The 21974-nt window shown below is 36.4% G+C and overlaps 1 protein-coding gene across 5 annotated transcripts in view; it reads left to right on the forward strand.

Moving 5' to 3' along the window:
- The first annotated feature begins 210 nt into the window (after positions 1–210).
- The window catches only part of LOC108996568 (187-kDa microtubule-associated protein AIR9-like), a 37590-nt gene continuing 15826 nt past the window's right edge, over positions 211–21974 (forward strand). For 2 of the 5 annotated variants that reach the window (XM_035688319.1, XM_018972535.2), the window contains exons 1-21: positions 211–372; positions 525–558; positions 924–1785; positions 3013–3084; positions 3852–3917; positions 4051–4122; positions 4229–4294; positions 4404–4466; positions 4547–4612; positions 7861–7960; positions 8155–8256; positions 10659–10891; positions 11006–11120; positions 15970–16090; positions 16242–16417; positions 18024–18159; positions 18704–18804; positions 18904–18951; positions 20633–20817; positions 20934–21051; positions 21183–21310. In XM_035688319.1, the coding sequence (XP_035544212.1) occupies positions 961–1785; positions 3013–3084; positions 3852–3917; positions 4051–4122; positions 4229–4294; positions 4404–4466; positions 4547–4612; positions 7861–7960; positions 8155–8256; positions 10659–10891; positions 11006–11120; positions 15970–16090; positions 16242–16417; positions 18024–18159; positions 18704–18804; positions 18904–18951; positions 20633–20817; positions 20934–21051; positions 21183–21310 (2793 nt within the window). In that variant the 5' untranslated portion in view covers positions 211–372; positions 525–558; positions 924–960. Of the gene's footprint in view, positions 373–524; positions 559–595; positions 611–843; positions 1786–3012; positions 3085–3851; positions 3918–4050; positions 4123–4228; positions 4295–4403; positions 4467–4546; positions 4613–7860; positions 7961–8154; positions 8257–10658; positions 10892–11005; positions 11121–15969; positions 16091–16241; positions 16418–18023; positions 18160–18703; positions 18805–18903; positions 18952–20632; positions 20818–20933; positions 21052–21182; positions 21311–21974 lie in introns of those variants that run through there. The other 3 variants (XM_018972532.2, XM_018972531.2, XM_035688320.1) reach the window with 3 other exon arrangements.

The following is a 21974-nucleotide window of genomic DNA, read 5'->3' on the forward strand; positions in this document are numbered from 1 at the left end:
AATAATGGCTCCTGTCGCTTTTAACTTGCATTCCCAATTTTTCTTTAATCATAGCTCCCTATATATTTTTTATAATTATTTTTATTTTATTTAATTATTATAATTTTTTTTATATAAAATAAAAAAAAAAAAATTTAATTTTTACAAAATTCTAACTTTTTAACTCAACGATAAATCAAACTAGGCGTAAAGCTCACTGGCTCCAAAACAGTGAAACACACACAGTGACACACTTCCTCTGTCTTTTTGTTTTTGATTCCACGCCGCGGAAATTCCTCATGATTTCCTGCCGGATATCACAACCCTAGCGCAATGCTTCTCTGTTTCGGTTTCAGCTTGTTGCCTCTTCAGATCTGAAAAAGCGTTATTCAGGTGCAATTTTATTCTGTGTATCGGAGTTTGAGTTTGCGTTTACTTCGGGCTTCTCTTTCGTCCTCTCTCTTTCTGTCCGGAAGTGTTCATTTGAACTAGATTGACCCGGAAGCTTGAATTATTTTGGGCTAAAGAACCTGCATTTTGTGCAGATCCAAGTATCTTCATCTGCTTTCAAGAGCAGAGGTGTCGGTTCTGAACTTGCATTCCAGTTTCTTGCAAAATCTTAGACTTCTAGGTGGCTCTACCTATTTTTTTAGTTTTCTTGAACTTATTTTGAAGTTGGAACTGAATTATCACCGGTTTGCGAAAGTTTGAGCAAATGAATTTGGATTTTACGCATGGGTGCCAAGGAATGACAACGACCGTTCAGCTAACTAAATAATTGCATAGGGAGTCGAATTGTTGTCTTCTCAAATACAAAAGTGAAAATGATTTAAGATTCAGAGTCTATTAGTTTTCTTTCCTACTTTTTCCTGCAAACCAAACTGAGCATTTGCGAAAATTTCACTACATTTTTATGCACTTTTATTTGGCTGTTGGTGGAACAGATTGTTAGTTTCAATTTGCTCGAGCTGTTGAACTAACATGGAAGAGGCCTTGGTACAACCGGGCGAAGATGTAGTGGAAAAGCCCTCAATTCCAGAGAAACAGATCTCTGCTGGTTCATCAGAAAGCACAAAAGAGGTTTTGAAAACCGTGAAAGTTAGTGTTGCATCGGTCTCAAATCTCTCGGAGGCAACGGGTCATGTCAGGAAGAGATTGGACTCCAAAGCTGGTCTGGACTCTGCTTCGAATGTGATGAAACCAACTGTAAGTGCGTCACTGAAAAGTTCAAATGTTGTTGCGGCGGCAAGGCGAAACAGTACAGGAGGCTTGCCCGAGAAGCGGCAAAGCAATATTGGTTCGGTTGCGGGGAAAAAGACTACTCCTTTGGGTTCTGCACCAGTAAGGCGGTCTCTTCCGGAAGTTAGGAGTTCATTGCCTTCACCTATTACCAAAGCTTCGACACGAGCTAAAGTGTCGGAGACTAGAAAGTCTGTTCCCGTGTCACCAGTTGGTCGAAGTCTGAACACATCAACTGGGTCCGATGTTGCTAAGCAGGAGACTGCGAGGAAGTCTTCAATGAAGCCAGCATCATCAGCCTCTTCTTCTTCTTCTTCTTCTAGAATGATTACTTCGACCTCACTGGGCAGCAGTGGTAGCAGCGGAATTAGGAAGACGGTTTCAAAGGTTTCTTCCTCGTCAGCTCGGTCACCTTCAGTTTCCAGTGGATTGAGAGCTCGGTCTTTGTCGTCATCTCTGGATAGGAGTTCTAGTTTATCTGGACGCAGGAAAGTGGCGACTCCTGAAAGCTGGGATTCAAGGTTCATTGCTCTTCCACTGGTGGAGATTAAAGCTAGTGATGATGTGGTATGCACCATCTGTAAAACTTTAAATTATGCATGGTTAATTAAATTTAGGATCTATCCTGTTATGGTTTACTTAACTTAGTTACTTCTAAAAAAAAATGGTTTAGTTAACTTAGGACTCGTTTGGCTCCTTGACTGCACTTAGATCAGCTCAGCTGAATTCGCTTAGATTTAGATCTCTTCTAATATCCAAATACCGAACTCTCAAATAACTAAACTTATCTTAACTCAAAATTTATTTACACGTGAGACTCACAATTTTTTTAACTCAACACTTTTTTACACGTGGGATCCACAATCTTTTTCAACTCAACACTTCTTTACACGTGGGACTCACAACTTTTTTTAACTTCTCATAAATATATCTAAATTCATCTTTACATCCAAACACATTTTTTTTTAAGTGGGTCTCACAGAACTCACTTCACCATCTCAACTCACTACTATTCATAGAGAACTCAACATTCAAACGCACCCTTAGTTTCCAGAGGATTCTCTTGAGAATACATGATCTTGTTTTTTCTTTCAATGAAAAAATTCAGTTAGCCTTGAAGGGTAAAGGTGCTCATTATTAGTCTGCCGCATGTTAGTAACATTGCTTGTGTTCTTCTCATTGTGCCTGTCGAGCACCATGGAATATATTCCTTTAGACATCTTCTCTCTTAATGACAGTAGCACATCTTTTGAATCTTTGATGGAAATATGGGCATTTCAGATTCTCATTCTGGCATAACTGCAGTTCAAGTATACTCACTGTACCTCTAAGATCATCTAATGATTGGTGTTGCTAAGTTACTGTGAGATTTTACTTTTATTTTGTTTTCTGAGTCGTCTGACATAGCATAAAAAGGTCAACTTCATTTTGACTGCAAACATTGACTATTAGGGACGGCATCTTTTTTTTTTTGATAAGTATTAGGGGCGGCATCTTAGCAAAACAGAATAGATGTGCTGATATTGAAGAAGGAAATCAGCAGATCTGTAGCATTACCTCGATTAGGGCATGCATGGGATGGACAGATCTCCTTCATCTTCCCCCTCCCCTCGTTGGAAATGTTCCTGTAAAATTTCTCCCATGCTTTTTGGAGAGCATTTCATTATATTTTTTGTACTTCAATGTATATGGTTCTTTCTCATGGTTTTTGCAATCAACGCCTGTCAATATTATTATATCAGAAATAAAATCTGTTAGTTCATTGCTTGTTAGCGATTTGTTTTGTTATATCAGAGGTTGGATCGTCGAGGTCATAGAGTTCGGAGTCTCAATGCTAGTGGCTTGAACTTGTCAGCAAATTTAGAGGTAACCTGATCTTTTATCTGATGCATTATTATTTTCACTTAATGAATAAATATTCTACCATTTTTTTAATTAAATGCATTGTTACTTATAAAAAAAAAATATAAATGCCTTGTTATTATTGCTTCTAATCCTGTGTCAATTTCTTGTGGATGAATATCTGTGCCCTAAAGTTTTGATAAGTGAAGTAGCTTTGTAATTGATGCTAAACTCATGTCTTGCAAAATTGAAGTTTACTTTATAGGGTTAGCATGTGCGTGGTATATTTTCAATAACTGTAGTCTTCTTTGTAGCAGTGCTCTTCTTATTGAAAAGGGGCTTTTACCATCAAAATAAGGGTCTTCCAAAGCTTATTGCCATTAAATTCTTTGTTGAATAGAAAGGTTGATTTTAAGATACAGAAGGAAAAGTATGCCACAAATTTCAAAAACCACATGGAGGATCTTCATTTTCGAGAAGAGGAACTTTTGACAAATCAATAAAGTACATTAGATGATGGGATGGCTCTTTTAATACTTTTAGAAATTGAGGGATGCTGTGATTGTTTCCTGGATGTCTTGCTTGATTTGAATCAAGAGTTCTTCTTATTTTCTTTCTGTGTTATAGGAGAAAAACCAGAACTACTTCACAAAATGGAACCATCTCAAACTAAAAGGCGCAACTACTTCAAAACTTGGAACAGTCTCAAAATAAACCGACTGTCTATTTTGTCTGCATCATACTTGTGTAGCATGAGTTGATTTAGGAGAGCTGATAATCCTCTTTTGCAGTTTGTTTATCTCAGAGACAATCTCTTGTCTACGTTGGAAGGAGTTGAGATACTGAAGAGGGTTAAGGTTTGTTATTTCATGATATACATACATATGCACACACACACCGGTTTTATTCTTAATTCTATTCAATGGACATTGTTTCAGAAGCGAAACATAGATTTGTGAAAGAATTATTGGTAGTATTGATTCTTCACAGGTTCTTGATTTGAGCTTCAATGACTTTAAAGGGCCTGGATTTGAACCACTTGAGAATTGCAAAGCTCTACAGGTATGTGTCTCATGTGTATTCATCTTTTGATGGCAATGATTCGGCATTTGTTGGAGTTATCAATGCAATAGGGTCCAGCATATTTATTATTTTTTAACTTCTGTAGCAACTATATCTCGCTGGGAATCAAATTACATCACTTGCAAGCCTCCCACAGCTTCCTAATTTAGAGGTATTCCTTTGAAAATTTTTGAAGCTTTGCTGATCATCAATGAATGTTCACATTTCAGGTGGTTAAAATAACTGTATATTTTTTCCTCTCCTCCCCCCTTATTTTGCAGTTTCTTTCTATTGCTCAAAATAAGTTGAAGTCTCTTTCAATGGCTAGTCAACCTCGACTGCAGGTTTGTCCTTGTTTTATGTAGGTTATTTCTTCCTCATCACCACTCTATAAATTCATATTTTTTACTTAACTTTCATGTAGGTATTAGCTGCCAGCAAAAACAAAATTTCAACTCTAAAGGGTTTCCCACATTTACCAGTTCTTGAGGTCAGTCCTGTAATTTTGTTTGTTAGACATGCTGCATGCTAGATAGTTACTCAAGTAGTCTTACATGTTCTTGTTTTACTCAAGTAGTCTTATGTAGGCTCTTCATAAAAACAGCTCAGAGTGGGTAGGTTAAAGGTAGTCATGGGAGCTAAGCCCCACAACAATTACTTACAAGGTAATGGGCTTGCAAGTGAGATTCAAATTGGCTGGTCTTTTTTGGGATAATAGAGTAGATGTGGCTAGCGCTTTTCCTGGGTCGTTACACTCTATTGTTCATCATGCATTATATTTAATAATACTAACCTACTGCAGAAAATCTGTTGGTTTAAATCACTATCATTTAGGTTAGGTTCTCTTATTTCCAAAATATGGGGAAGGGTAGATTTGGGAACTTTTAATTGTTTAGCTCTGAAAATTCATAGAAATACAGCAAAGGGATTTGGATAACCTATCAGGAGTTTGGGATAAGGACTTGTTGAGTTTGTGGATGAAAGTTGGATGATCCGAAGTATCTGGATTTTCCAAAATTTCACCTTGTAGACTTTGACAGTAAAGTAATAAATTCTTTTGAAATATTATTATGTTCAGGGAGTAGCAATCAATTCTTTTGGTAGGCTTACCTTAATGAAAGTGCTCTCTTAACCTGCCTACATACTTCTTGCCTTTATTTCCACTTTCCACAAAGATTGCCAACCGTATTGAGAAGCTAAAGTGGAATTTCTTGTGGAGTGGAAGGGGAGACGAGTTTAAGTTCCATCTTGCAAATTGGACAACGGTGTGTGCAACAGTCTTTTGGGGAGGATTGGGTGTTCGTAAATTGGTGATGTTTAACCAAGCCCTTTTGGGGAAATGGATGCGGCGACACTAGTAAGAAAGGGAGGCTTTATCAAGGCTATTATTAGATTTGATCTTCAGTGAAGCATGGGGTGGCTGTGCTCGGATGAGGTACGTGGACCACATTGGGTGGGTTTGTTGGCATGGCATATGGCGTGGTGATTGAAGTCTTGAAGACACATTCCCAACAGTATTCGAGATTGTATGGGTAAAGGAATCTTCAATAGGTTATCTCTTGGAATTCTCTATTGGCCCCACTTAATGGAATATTAATTTCTTCAGAGCAGCACAAGATTAAGAGTTCAATGTTATTACTGAGTTTTTTACTTTGTTGTGTCAAGATAAGTTAAAATACGATGTGTGAATGGCCGAATCAATTGGCCTTTGAGTGATCTGTATATTATATAGAAACTTTACAAGAGAACTATACATGGGAAGAAACTAATTATCGAGTGATTCTAGCATTCTTAGCCTTATAAGGAAACTATATATTCTGTACAAGCCTAAGTAACGGAAGTAAAGATAAAATAAGGAAAGAAGAATAGAAGGAAACTATATTGATGATGGACAGCAAAGCTATCCATTGACATGTTGTACACTACAAGCATGATAGTTGGATTTGTAGACAAGATCATTTGGAGCCTTTCTAAGAAAGGTAGATTCACTGCTTGATCGTTCTACCAAATCCTGACTAGCCAAGGCATGAATGGCAGAAATATTTGGAAGACTAAAGCTCCCCTAATAGCAACTTTTTTGTCTGAACAGTTTCATTAGGAATGATCCTTACTGTAGACAACCTAAAGAATCACCGGATCGTGGTGTTGGATTGCTACTGCATGTGCAAGAAGAAAGGTGAAACAGTGGATCATCTGCTTCTACATTGTGAGGTGGCTATGACTTTATGAAATGAATTTTTCGAGAGAGTGGGATGAGCATGGGTTATGCCTAGAAGGTTGGCAAATTTTCTAGCAAGTTGGAGGGGCATCCAAGGCAGCCCACAAGTGATGGCAATATGGAAGATGGCTCCTATATATATGTGGTGATACATTTGAAGGGAGAGAAATGATAGAAGCTTTCAAGATCGGGAGAGAAATGAAGATGGCTCTTCAGTGGGATGTTTGTTTCACTAGAGCTGTTCAGGATTAGGTAATTGATGAAGTTTCAGCTTTCTTCAGCTTCTTTTACCCTGAGGCTTGGTGGTAATGATGGGTATAGGATGTTGTGGAAGTCCATGAGGTGTAAAAAGTTCACGTCCGATTATCTTATAAGCTGTTGACTTTTCAAAATAGTCCTCCTTTTTCTTGGAAGTGTATTTGGAGGTTTCATGTGCCTTCCAAAGTTGCTTTTTTCATACGGACTGCCTCTCTTTGGAAAACTTTGACGTTGGACAATTTAAGGAAGTGTGGTATTATAGTTATGGATTAGTGTTTCATGGGTAAGAAGCATGGGGAAACCGTGGATCATTTGCTTTTGCATTGTGAGGTGGCAAGGGCTTTGTGGGATGGCATTTTTTGTAGAATTGGCCTGGCTTGGGTGTTGCCTTTGAGAGTGATTGATTTTCTTGCGTGTTGGAACAGGCTTCATGGTTGTTCTCAAGTGGATGCAGCTTGGAAGATGGCACCTCTGTCTTATGGTGCATTTGCATGGAAAGGAATGAATGGTGTTTTAATGATAAGGAGCGTACATTGGAACAACTTTGGAACATTTTTGTGCGCTCTTTATTGTTTTGGTTTTCTGCTTTAGTAATCAATGGAGCTTCTGCTCATGATTTTCTGTTGTCGCTTTCTATTTCTTAGAATGTAAATAGGTGTTTTATTTTGTATACTTCTTGTGTACACGGGCTTTCCCAAATCATTTGTTTCTAATAAAATTACTTATAGAAAAATAAGATCGGGAGCAGACAACAGATGAGCTGAAAGCTTTCTTTTTCAAAACCTTGTTCCTTTGGGTGGTTGCAAAAGGTTTTAATGGGATAAGTGTTTCTGATTTTTTTTTTTCTCGGTTGTAAATCCTAGTTAGGTATTACTATGGTACCATGGTATACGTCATGTGTACTTGGGCTATGGCTATTGCCCAATTAATAAAACTTCTTGGTTAGCTATCAATAAATAAATACTAAATCTAGTGTATTGTAGACTTGTAGTCTTGATTTACAATTTTTCAATTTTGAATTCTTAAATTAGTTTATGCATAATTTATTTCCAAGTTGTAAAATATCTGATTTTGCATGTCTTTTAGTGGCACAAGTAGCAAGGTTAAAATGTAAATCATGATTTCAGAATATTTTACAGATTCACGATTTGGGAATATTTTACGGATTCATGATTTGAGAATATTTTACTTTATTATTGTCTACTTAATATACAAGTATATTCTTGTGCATGCTTATAATTCGTGGATATGCCATGCTGCAGCATTTAAGAGTGGAGGAGAATCCTATTCTTAAGATGCCTCATTTTGAAGCAGCTTCCATTTTGCTTGCTGGACCCACTTTGAAAAAGTTTAACGATAGAGGTATCTTGTGATTTATTATTGCTTTGGATTTGGCATCATGACTGTGTTGTCTTATATTTTACTCTCTTTTATATCATTCCATTTTTTCTAATCAGCTGCTGCTCACTTTGTTGTGCTTCTAACTTTAGATCTTTACACATTTTTACAGTTTAATTTCTATGGAATTTTCTATTTGTGTTAATATGGAAACTTAGATCTTTCCCGGGATGAGCTAGCATTAGCAAAGCGTTATCCTGCACACACGGCTTTGTGCATTAGAGATGGTTGGGAGTTTTGCCGTCCGGAGCATGCAGCAGGTGCATAATTTGGAAATCCTTCTCTTTTTTGCTAATATCTGCTTTGTGAGCATTTTTCTATTATTTCATTTCTAGCATTATATGTGTGGTTCAGCTAGTGTATGGTTTTGGATAAACAAGTCACTATTGTACAGAACTTCTAGGAAGAACAAATTGCTAATTTTATTTAGATGGCATCTGATGAACAGATTACTACTCTATGTACATCCCACGTGTGACATTGGGGGAATATAAATAGCTCTATCACCGCTCAGTTTATGATATATAGTATCTCAAATTTATTGAAATGCATAATGGATGATATGACCATGCCCTTGGATGATCTCGTAAATTGCCATACATAGTAATATGAAGGTAAAACGTCCTTAGATGGAATTGCTAATAAATAATTTAGGGTTTGTTTGGAAAAATTTTCTATCCCAAAATTCTCATATCATATCATCTCATCTCATCTTCTTCTCAAATATCACTCAAACACAAATACTTTCAAACTAATCATTACAATTTTTTCAAACTAATCATTACAACTTTTCCAAACTTTCAAACAAAAAATAAAAAACAATTCAACTTTTTCAAATCTCCAAACAAAAATAAAATTAAAAAACTATATTCTAACAATATTTGAACTTTATAATATTTTTTATTCAACTTTTTCTCTCTCCTTTCCCAAAACCCCATAAAACATTAACTCAAACTATCTTACTACTATTCACAAACTATCTTATTACTATTTACAAAATTCTCATCTCATTTCACTCTCCAAGAATGTCCCATTCTTTCATATTTTGTTTTAAAGTATTTACTTTCAAATCCATGGTAACAGTTTCATAGTAAGTTTAGCGATAAAAAAAACAGTTTCTTAGTAAGTTTGACAAATAGGCCAGGAAGAAAGATTTGGTGGTTGTATTGGATGACATATACACCAAGGTAATGTTACATGTTGGTGAGTTTGATCCGAATGTGGATACTTGGGCTATTCCTATTCGTTCTTCTCAATGACCTATATAGAAAAGTTTGTCCCGTATGTTGATATATGCACGATACATTATGCATGTGTTTCTATGAATGTTTTTATATATAGATAAATTACAATATCCATCTTTTATCAATTTTGCAAAATTACTCTCTCAACAATAGAATCAAACAGATGAGAATTGAGGGTTTATTTGTCTGGTTCTGTAGGTGATAAATATCTCTAGCATCAAAGCATTTAAAAACGTGTTTAAAAGCAATTCAGAAGCAATACTAGATGGTGAAGAAGCAAGTTCAAACTCCACAAAATGATATTTAGGGCTAGTTTGGGTAGTACTAGTCATGGTTTTATTATTATTTTTCACCTGCTTTTCACTATTATTCGCTATTATTCAGTATTCTATCATTACTTTTTCACTATCATTTACAGAATATTTGAGATCACCTCACTACCCAAATGCAACCTTAGAGTGCAAATAAACTATTTTCACATCCAGCGTACAAGGAAACTACAACCAACTTCTCAATATGAAAAAATAGGAGAAAAATAAATCGATTGTCTTCAAGATGATTAAACAGTGACAGCATCCCTCCCTCCCTCTCCGGAGTTATGTAGTATTCACACTTGATTGTGTACCAAGACCTTAGTAGGACCTATGCCACTGATGCTGCAAAAAATTGGTGTACACATCTTTTGGATTTCCACATTGAAATTCAGTAACCAAGTATTGTAAGTGTTACTAGTATTACCGGAGTGATTTTTCAATTGGCAAATTTTGTGTCATTTCTTCATAGCAATATCAGTGCTTTATCTGGTGAGGATATAAAACATCATGTTTATCGTGCTATTTTCTAGTAAACTTCATAATGTTTGAAAAATAAATGTCGTTTTTTATCGGTAAACAAAATTTTACCGATCATGAGAATAGGCAAGAGCCCAAGTATATGGGACATATACAAGAGCATAGCCTATGCTTGCTAGTTTATTGATACAAGAAATTTATGAAAGTTCATCCTGTTAAAATCACTTACAACTGACCGATGGAGTAAAGTAGTGAAAAAGAAATTTCTAAGCTGATGCATTGACCGCTCTCGGTCTTCAAACCTTTTCTCGTTCCTCTCCCTCCATGAAAAAGTTCCTGTATAGTTTTTTGACATTTACTGGGGATTCTAACAACAAGAATCTGGGGATGATATAGTTGGTAAGTTGATATTGAGAAAATTGTGTATTCGGATTCTATTCCTCTAGAATAATTTTTCAGATATAAAATGAATGTTAAATTAATGTCCTAGTGGTTTGAATTTGGTAATGCTCAATGCAACGAGAAATTCAGTATGTAAGAATAACTGTGCATTATACTTGTGTGTGTCTATATATAAATACTACTAATACACATGGCAGTATTTTTGCATCTTTGATTCATGAGCAGAGTCAACTTTTCGCTTTCTTGTTGAGCAATGGAAGGATCATTTGCCTTTGGGGTACCTGCTCAAGGAAGCTTCTATTGATCAGCCTTTTGAAGAAGATGCTTGTCGTTGCCACTTTACTTTTGTCCAGGACAGCACATTGAGCACTGACCCACTTGTAATTTTGAACTATCAATGGTTTGTGGGAGAGAGAATGCTTTCAGATTTTGCCATTATTCCTGATGCTACTGAAGAGGTGATGAAGTTTTGCATTATGATTATTATATTTGAACTTTTCTCAAAACAAACATTTGAACTTCAAACTGCTTTTAATGCTTTGGTTATGTCATGCTATATGATGTGATGGCAGGTTTACTGGCCAAAGCACGAAGACATTGATAAAATCTTGAAAGTGGAATGTACTCCCCTACTCGGAGAAACAAAGTATCCTTGTATTTTTGCCATAAGCTCACCAGTTTCACCAGGTACAATTTTTGTCTTCTCTGAGATTGAATGGTTGATTTTAGAGGTTCATTTTAATCAATCAATTATAGAACTTAAATACCTTCTCGTGTATCTTAGTTGCACAGTAATGTGAAACTAGTAGTTCTCTACATTGACATGTTTCTTTCTACAAGAGTATTCAAATATGAAAAGTATATGAAGTGATGCGTACTTAACTTATGTCACCTTTCCATTATTTTTATTAATAAGGTAGAAGAAAACAAGAGAAATTGGGAGATGGCCACGTTTGGATGTTGAGATGGTTTCAACCCTTCTCATCCCATCTCATCTCATCTCATCTCATCTTAACATCCAAACACCACTCAAACAGAAGCACTTTTCAATTTCAAATTTTCAAAATTTTAACTTTTTCATCTAATCATTACCGAGTCATTACAACTTTTCCAAACTTCCAAACTTTCAAACAAAATACAAAAAATAATTCAACTTTTTCAAATCCTAAAACAAAAATAATATTAAAAATTATATTCTAACAATATTTTAACTTTATAATATTTTTATTCAACCTTTTTTTTTCTCTCTCATTTTCCAAAATCTTATAAAATATCTTAACTCAAACCATTTTACTACTATTCACAAACTATTTTACTACTATTCACATTTTTCTCATTTCATCTCATCTCATCTCATCTCAACATTCAAACAAGGCGTAAAAGTGAAATTTCTTCAGTAAAGTTTACTTGATAAATTATATTACTGAAGAAATATGTTGAGTCCTTTGTTGAGAAATAGGGAAGCTTCACGGTAGGTTTTTGATATTTGAGAAAAATGTTGGAAGTCATTGGGAAGTTAGATACATAGATTTAGGCCTTGTTTGGATTTAGAAAGCATCTCAATTCAACTCATCTAATCATTACAACTTTTATAAATTTTCAAACAAAATACAATAAACAATTTAACTTTTTCAAATTCCAAAACAAAAATAATATTAAAAAATAATATTCTAATAAGATTTTATTCTACTTTCAACTTTCATCTCATCTCAACTTACTATCCAAATCTCCACTCAAGGAAATAAGCATCTAACTAGTTGTAACACCCCACATCTATGGGTGGGCAGTGAATGAGATCCTGTGAATGGGATCCCTTGTTGCTTGGGGTGAGAAGTTTTTATTGTTTGATTGAAATATGTAGTTAATTAAAAATATTTTCATTTTTGGTTACTTAAATTTTATTTGATACTTTTGGGTTTTCCTTAGTTACGCTAGTTGACTCAATTATGTAGCTAGTACAGAAATATTTTCATTTATCGGTTACTTAAATCTTAGTTTTGTAGTTATCTACAAAACTAAGAGTTAAGTAAGATTATGGATTGTGGTTTTAAGCTTTTTCGTGGTTGAATGGACCATGCCTAAATGGGTGATATGGTTGGCTCATGAGGTGTTAGTGGAAGAACTCAAGAATATGCTCGTTTAATTGCTTTATACTTGGACGGGGGGCGTATAATATTTCTCACTTTGCTAGTGTTACATATTACATTAGGAAATGCAGATTATTTGGTACATTACATTCATACATTTACAATTCATGTGATGGTATTGATACTCTTGAAAAGATTTATATTTGCCTGTAGTCTATCCCAACATACCTGGTGAGGTGTAGAATTATAGAGAGATTTATGTTTAAGGATCTGTTAGCAATATTAGGGGCTAATATCTAGGAGATCTACAGCTAACAGATCAGTTTTTCTTATCCCATGATTTTAGGAGATTTGGTAGTCTGTTACCAAATCTGTAGATATAAGTTTCTTGTTTTATAGCTTTCAGTTTTAGGTAGTTCTGATTTCCTTTCTAGATTAGCTGTAAATATCCCTAAAATAGATGAGCATTATCATCTATATAAAGAGGGGCCTGTAACCTTATTTTCGATATAGTGGAATCTTACTTTTTCCTTCCACAAACAAGATGAGGGATGCATCAATAGGCAAGATTGATTTTTGTTCGATTAAATGAAGTTACAAAATAACTTTGGTTTCCTCTCTCTCTCTCATTCATTTGCGGCAACGAAGAGAAATGGAGCTTAAGAAGCCTCTGCATTTGAAATCAAAGGTTTGATCAAGTTATTATGGGTCAGTTTGTGCATTTTTGGGTGGAATCAAAGGCTTTTGAATTTTCACCAGAAACCTGGAGGTCCTAAAAAAAAATTTGTGGAGAAGAGTAGAAGAGTTTGGAGGTCTGTAGTTATGGGTCGTAATGGTATAGGATGGTTGGTGGCTACGGTGGAAGCAATGTTACAGGTAGAGAGAAAATATTGGAATTCATAAAACACTTGCATGAAGGCAACAGAGCCTTCGTGGCTTGATGCTCCAATGTACATGGTAAATATCTAACTGTTACCGAATATGGTAGAGGAGGCTGGCGGGGTGTTCTAGTCACTCCGGATTCTGGAAGGGTATGGAGGTTTGGGTTGGGAGAAATTTGCTGTCGAGTTATGCAGAGTCGTTGCTATATTTTTCTCCATTCATGATGATGGGTTATGGAGGGAAAGCCAGAAGAATACATCCGGTCACGAGAACATCAATTTGGAGTTAAAAAAAAAGACCCAAGCACAACCACGGTGGCGAGGCTTTCATATGTGGCAGCTCTGAATATGGGTTTTGCTTTGGTGACTCAGTTTGATACCAGGGGCAAGATGGGTAACTGTGAAAGTGGTCTGGAGCCTTTGCAGGTCACGCATGGATAGAACCTGTAGAAGGGGTCTGACTCCTCTGAAAGTGTAAGAGCCGTCTCTTACGCAACAAGGGATGGTATTCGTCTTCCCATTGACAATATGGCTGAAAGAGAGATGCACAATACATTAAAGGAGATGAAAAACCAGCTTGTCGAGTTGCAGCGGTAGCCTTTTTATCTATGAAAATAGACTTACTTTTGGCTGGGGGTAACAGGGCTGTAAGGCCCAATAAGAGGGAGCCCAAGATAGGACCGAATCCTTTATAATCAAATAAAGGAAAAATGAAAGTTGGGTTTGGCTCAATCCCTATAACCAGATCCAGGAGAATCTGGCAGGTCAAAAGGAAAATCATCGAGGCCTTTGAAGCGGGTTCTATCTCGGGTATCGGCGTAGAGACGACCGTGCCCTCCACCACGGGTGACAGAAAAGGCCGATGGTCAGTGTTCTCCCTAAAGAAACGATGGCACCCAAGCCGGAGTTGAACAAAAATGGTGTAACGCCGAGGCTTGAGGGAGGGGTAGGGTTTGTTGGAGTGCCACAGAAAGGATCGCTAGGGGTTGGCGCACCTCCAGTCAATGTTCTTTCCGATGAAATGACAACACCCGTGCCGGAGGTGAAGGAACTTGATGTACTGCCAATACTTCAAGAACCTCCAATGGTGACCGTGGCCTCACCACTCATGATGGAGAGAACCAATTTGTCGGTATCTCTTCAGGCATCTTGTGACAGCAACAACGAAGCGGTTGAGGAGGTGAGAGATTTGTATGCAGGAGATGGTGCGGAGCAAATATGGGTTTGCCGTTGGTGCCTTGCGAGGAGGAATATTTAGGGCTTGGTGTACAATTGGGAGCTGCGTCTGGGGAAGATGTTGTCCCCTTGTTATTTCTTCCATTGATAAACAACATAGTTGGTTCATCATCGGATTGAGTTTTGCTAAAGGTTAATGAGATACAACAGTGTGTGGGGATTACATGTGGAGGATTTGACGACCAATTCACAGCACTACTCACTGCAATTGAGGCGGGTCACTTACTTGAAACAAAATCAAGATCTAATAAGAGCACGGAGTTAAAGCATCTTATTTGGGCAATCAACTACGACTCTAAGGGGGGTAGTCCAAGTTGAGAGAGGACTAGAGGGAGGGCAGGAGTTGCATTATGAAGCCTCCCTTCGTTCTCGTAGGATCATTCGGATCACGTAGAATGGTCCTATTTAGCTTCTAAGGGAGTTTTGGGTGGAGTATTAGTTATGTGGGAAGCAAGGGGTTGGGGTATTTACAGTGACTTGCTTTGCTTTGGGAGACAAAAATGGGGCTTGGTGTACATTAGATAGGTTTCTAATTTCTCCCTCTCGGGCATTGTTCCCTATTATGGGATTGCTGTTCATTAGGGGCTTACTATTATGGGTTAGGTGTTTTCTCTTGTATACATCCAGTGTATTTGGTTATGCCTATTGATATTAATAATTTTTTACTTATAAAAAAAATCACATTACAAATAAATGAAGGTAAAAAGAATGAAAAAGGGCCCAGGCTTATAAAATAATTCATGATGCTCTATGACTTTGACTTTAGATGAAGCTCAATGCTCACGAGAACTCACCCACATTCCCCCTTGTTGGAATAGGCCCTGGGTCAAGCTATTTATCACAGTTTTATACTTCCTATGTAATTGGGTTATGCCTATTTACTTTATTGAAAAAACATTATTTTTTCCATAAAACAAGTCAAGCTATTCATCTTTTCCTATCTTCCCTCGCTTCCCCTCTAGATTTGTCTTATTTTCTTTGTTGATTTTTTAGCATTTCTGTCATATACGACCATTTCGCTGGATTGCTTTGGGCTTCTAGCTTCATGACTAATTTTATGTCTCAATAAGTAGAAGAGTGTGGTGTGATGAAAGTAAAAAATAAATGCTTAGTCTTTTGCCCCAAATGGTTATATTATGGTGCTTTCTTGGATATATCTTTGACTTCTTTTATGGGTTAACTATCAGTCCAAATCTGTCTTATAGACTCATCCTTATGTTGTGGAAATATTTTCCATATGTGCAACTTGCATCATGCTTTTATTCCATCTTTTTCTTATTCTTTCTTTATTACCATTTAATTTGTTTCCCTTAACTTTCCTATCTCGCAAAGGAACTGGAATTCCAAAGGTTGTGAACCTTGAAGTCCATGGGGAACTGGTGGAGGGAAATATCATTAGGGGTTATGCTGAGGTTGCATGGTGTGGTGGGACTCCAGGGAAAGGTGTTGCTAGGTGAGTTGCATTTTTAGAATCATTATACACAACTATTAATATGAATGCTCATGCATCACATATATGTATATATATGTGTATATTTATATGTATGAATATTTATAAATTGTCAGAACAAATTGATACAGTCTAACTTACTCACATTTTTCAGCTGGTTAAGGAGAAAATGGAACAGCAGCCCTGTGGTAATTGCTGGAGCAGAAGATGAGGAGTACCGGTTGACTGTAGATGACATTGATTCAAGTTTGGTTTTTATGTACACACCAGTAACAGAAGATGGTGCCAAAGGAGAACCTCAATATAAATATACTGATTTTGTAAAAGCAGGTGTGTCTTTTTGTTGTTTTTTTTTTTTTTTTGGGGGGGGGGGGGGGGGGGGTTTAAATCTTCTCAATTTTTTGCTTTTAGCTTCTGGTATATCAAGTTCCCTCTCCTTTCACGGAATTCTTTCCCAGTTATTGAGTTTGTTCAATATGCTTTTATTAAAATTTACCTTGTTCAACTTCTCTCTCTATTTAATTGCCATTGCAAATGTTTTGAATTGCATCTAGGCAGCTGTTTCTGCATTGTTGTGTATGCATGCGGTGGTTGGAGATTGCATATTGGTTATGCTCACTAGATATACTCTTGGATTGGTGTCCTAAATTAGTGCAATTGCTGCCTCTACATGGGCGAATGTAGATTCCAGGATTGGCTTCGGAAAGTGTTTTCTGTTTTAGCAAATTTTGAAAGAAGCCCTGAAAAGATGGCACAAAGAATGCCAGTTTAGAGCATGTAAACAAACAAAGGAATTGGAAAATCATAATGAGCAGGGCTGAAACCTAAAGAAGTGATGGTCTGAAGTTTACAAGTGTTCCTGTTTTTCTTACCAACAGTCCAAAGAATACTCTTTTAAATTTCATCAGTATCTAGATGATTTTGAAAAGCGTGAATATAATTCCTAATAGTCCTTTGGAAACTGCATTATAAAGGGAATTCCGACTAACATGATCTATTAACATTTTAGGTTGAGCTTTGTCCGTGCAGAAGACATGCTAGTTTTGGAGCTACAGAATTTTAGGGTGGCTTGTTCTAACGGAGGCCTTTGCATGCTGACTGAGTAACCATTTTACTGCTACCTACCTACACCATCTCATTTTTGCCTCTTCTATTCTCAGCCTTGAAACACTCTCAAAGCTTGTTGTAATGTATGGAAGAGGCCCTTAACCTTGGAATTCTTAACTTCTAATTGATACTTGATGGTCACTGCATTATGAGAACCTTAGTGCTTGCTATCAAATGTGAACCTTCTTTCTTAGATAACTCTGTTTGGCTGGAAGGAGAAAAGAATGGTTCCTTCCAGTAGTGATACAAATTGCCATGGAATTGAATTATTGGTATTTTCTTTGGGATTTTGCCATTGTATTCAATGGAACTAGTGCTTATGATTTTCTTGTATATTTTTCTAGTTCCTAACTTGTAACTAGGCTTGCGCTTTTGTATACTTCCTATATACTTGGGCTATGCCTATTTAATTGTCTAAATAAAATTTTTCTTACTTATAAAAAGGTTTTCTCGTCTGTCCTTTATGTGGAAATAGCGATGGTGTTAATAGTCTGTGGTTGTGTGCATGTCTGTATTCTGATAAGTTGGACACGCACCCAGGGAGTTTTTAACCTGCTGCAACATCCTCCATATCTTCTCATGGGGGAGGAGGTTTAATGTGAACTAGAACTCGTTGTTATGGCCGCAATTTTTTATCTGTTAAATGCTTGCTATCATTGCAAGACTGTATAATGGCAAGTTGTCAACAATAATTGAACTTGTAAAGAATGCTTGCTCTTAAAATGATTCACTTTATTTTGTTTCTTTCATTTTCTTTTTATTTTCGTAAGTTTATGTTAAGCCCCAAATGCATTCTAATGGATAGTATTGGATCTTGCTCATGATGCAGCTCCTCCATCGGTCAGTAATGTTCGAATTATTGGTGATGTTGTTGAAGGAAATGCCATCAAAGGAGTTGGTGATTACCTGGGAGGAAGAGAGGGTCCCAGCAAGTTTGAATGGTTACGTGAGAATCAGGATACTGGGTGAGTATACACGTATTTTCTCTATCCAAATTTCACCTCCTGTTGTGGATTTCTGGCTTGCCTACTTAAGGAATGAAGTTTCCCATGATTTTGCTTCATAGTGTGTGTGTGTATATATATATTATGGGCCTAGATCATTTGCAATCTTAAGCTCTTGTTTCTTAGTTTCCTTCTGTACTGTTTTTGGTTTGTCTTTTTGTTGCACCTAAGATATTATAATGAAGAATTCTATACACTACACTACCATCCCACTTTCATCCCACTATGTAAGATGTGGCATATTTATCACCATTGGAATGATCTTTTATTGAATGATTCTTTATCATCCAATGGTGTTAAATGTGCCACATCTTATATAGTGAGATAAAAGTGAGATGTGAGTGTGGTGTACAACATTACTCCATTATAATAAATACTTTAGAATCTAAACTTTTATTTTTTATTTTCTTAAATGCTGATATGGACCTTTTACTCCCAGGAAAAAAGATTGTTCTGTTTTACTATTCAGCTGTCTCCAACCCCATTTTTATGGCTATTGTTGCAGAGACTTTCTACAAGTGTCAACTGGTTCATCCGAGTATATCTTGACCAAAGAAGATGTTGGGCGAGTCTTGGCTTTTGTATATATACCCACCAATTTAGAGGGTTTGTCCATTGCCCTTCTGTATTAAGGAAATATTCTATATATGCTTACTGTTGATTTCTCACAGACTATTGAGTAAAATTAAAATTGGTACCTTTCAGGGCAGGAAGGGGAATCTGTCTTAGTAGTGTCTCATGTAGTGAAGCAAGGTATCTCTTGGCGCCAACAACTTTTTGTGTCTTCTGTTTGCCGTGTGTATCTAGTTCATTATGTATCAGTAAGGGTAATGTGTGCTTTTATAAAATGGGTAATAGTATAGGGAGGAGCCACCCGAACTCTGTGGTAGACCCCCCAGCCTTACTTATTCCTTTGTAGAATTCCAAAACTTGTGTGCTTGGTGTATTACTTGAAAAAATTGTTCTTTAAAAATGGTGAGGTATTTCTAGTAAATGCAGTTTGATCTTATCTCAGAGGATAACTCTCTGGTGTGTTGTTATGGTGGGTCAATTTGTTTACGTTCGTCTGGTGTGTTATTCAACCGTTCCTTCTTTTCCCCTATTCAACACTACTACTACTAGGGGAAAAGAAGGAATACCCAAGAAGTATTGACAAATGAACACTAAATGCATTTTTAAGTGCATTAGACTTTTCTCCCCAGGAGGATCATATTGAAAAATGAACACTAAATGCAGATGAATAATCCTATAGACAAATGTGCAAATATTCTTTGAAATACAAATTCACCCACTGGCTTCACTTAAAGCCATGGTTAGGCGTTGGCTCTCTACCTTAGGGGCTGATTTCTTGCCCTTATCTCTTCTAAAACATTCTGATTTTCACTCGTCTTTCTTCTCTCTCTCTCAAGAAATAGAACTTCCTTTGCAGGTATTCTCTAGCATTTGCATTTGTATTTTTTATGCATAGCTTAAAGATTTTAAAAAATCTGCTTAGGTCGAGTCTTGTTTCATTAAGGAACAGTACCCCTATGTAGTTTTGACGTTATACGATATTAATAGTTTTGCTTTTACCTCTGTGGACTATGATAAATTCCAGTTTTTACTTTTGGCGATTCAGAAAATTTCATGCAATTGGGTTTTTTCCTATTTCACTTCTATTTAAAGGTTGGTTGGATAGAACCTTTGTCCTCAGGCGTGAATAGGTTTAGTTGAGATGTTGGAAATAATCTATTTATATTAATTGTATGATTGAGTGGATGTTTCAATCTTTCAGGAAAAGGGTTTTCAGGACTATCAGTTTATAAAAATAAATTCACAATTTGCCTCTAGACTACTAGCATAAGATTTTTTTTGGAACAATCCGTACTTTATCACTTGTTAGGTCAATCAAATGGGAGGAGTATTGAAACTTCTAACGGTTTAAAATTTGGGCAGGGGTCACCAATATAGCCACTAAAGGAGGGGGACTTGTCATTTTATATAGAGACTGCCTTTTTCCTTTCTGATGAAAGATTAGGGTGTTTTCAGTAGGGAAGACATTCTATCTCCCTGAAGTCTGTCTGAATAACTTTTCCTTGAATGTAATTCTTAATTTTTGAACATTTGTCTGTCATGGTAACTTAGACTTGTCTTGTTTCCTGAGAAGTACATAAGGAGGTCCCCAAAGTTTGTTTTACTTGATACTCTTTCAAATTGGTGTGATAATCCAGCTGCTTGTTGATGTTGTAGCTGCCATATCAATCATTACCTCCATGATCAATTTTGTGTCCTCATCTTTGAGTATCAATGGCAATGCTTTTTTCTCCCTCTTTGCTTTTAAGTTTTTGCCTAGACATCCTATTTTTAGTAAAAATCGCAGCTATATTACTTTATCTTGGTGCATATTATCATAAACTTCCTCTTGTGGTGATGTGGATCGTTGTCGAAATTCCAGCACCACCCAAGGTAACAAAAGTAAAGATAATTGGTGAATTGCGGGAGAACAGCAAGATTACTGTAACTGGTATTGTTACTGGAGGAACTGAGGGTTCTAGCAGAGTACAGTGGTTCAAGAAAAGATCATCCATATTGGACGGTGAAGAAGATCTTGAAGTGTTGAGCACATCCAAGATTGCCAAGGTATGCAATGTTAAATTTCATTGAGCATTTGTATGCCGTCATCCTGCAGCCGTTCAAAGTTATCTTTTCCTTCAATATTTGATGGGGTTCTTAGTTGAGCTTTGGTCTTTGCTTAGGCGTTCCGCATACCTCTAGGAGCTGTTGGCTATCACATTGTTGCCAAATATACCCCGATGACTCCAGATGGTGAATCTGGTGAACCAGCATATGCGATATCAGACAGAGCCGTTGAGAGTGAGAAAACCTTTCTTTTTATATCAACACATTTTCCAACGAAAAAGCCTCTTGATTTGTAGTATCATCATGCCTAAAACCTTATTTTGTACGTAATATTTGCCTCTTAATCGTTTTTTACATTCTTGCAGCTCTTCCCCCAAGCTTGAATTTCTTATCTATTACTGGTGATTACACTGAAGATGGAATACTGACTGCATCATATGGTTACATAGGGGGACATGAGGGGAAAAGCAAATACAATTGGTATCTTCATGAGGTATACACTCTTGGCAACATGGTGTAAAAATTTATGTGAACTTTCTTTTTGACAAGTAACGGTCATGTACATTATGGGTGCCTTGGTTTCCTTGGTATGTAAACGTTAATTGTTCTAAACTGTTTATCTACTTTAAGATGAGAGAGCTTCTTGGTAAAACCATATGTAGAAACCATGTGGTACTCATTGACTGGTGTTACATTGACTGTGCGAATCATTAGAATTGCCATTTCATCAATCTTCCATTGGCTGGATTTTGTTTTATTACTGCAAAATATGTTGCTCTTAAGGCCGTAAATTTTTCAGGTTTAGGTTTTCTTTTCCTTTTTATATTAATATTTTCAAGATCTATTTATTACTGATTCCTTTTTTTCTGATTCATATTTTGTGGGTCCTTTTGTCTACTATCATTATATTGTTTAGTTCTGTTGTTCTTCTAACCATTCTCATATTCTATAAATGTTCAATATGATTTATATTATTTGTTCTCTACTTCTCCTGAAGTTAACAAAAAAATCGAAAGATCTACCAACTATGTTTTGGGGCTAACTTCTTTCAAGCAAAGTTTGGTGCAAACTGCCTTGCCTATTATTTCACATTAAATGTTATCACGTGGGACAGCCTCTTTTGGCTATATCCTTTTCAAAAAAAGAAAGAGAGCTTA

This window comes from Juglans regia, chromosome 3 (assembly GCF_001411555.2).
Source record: "Juglans regia cultivar Chandler chromosome 3, Walnut 2.0, whole genome shotgun sequence".
NCBI lineage: Eukaryota > Viridiplantae > Streptophyta > Magnoliopsida > Fagales > Juglandaceae > Juglans > Juglans regia.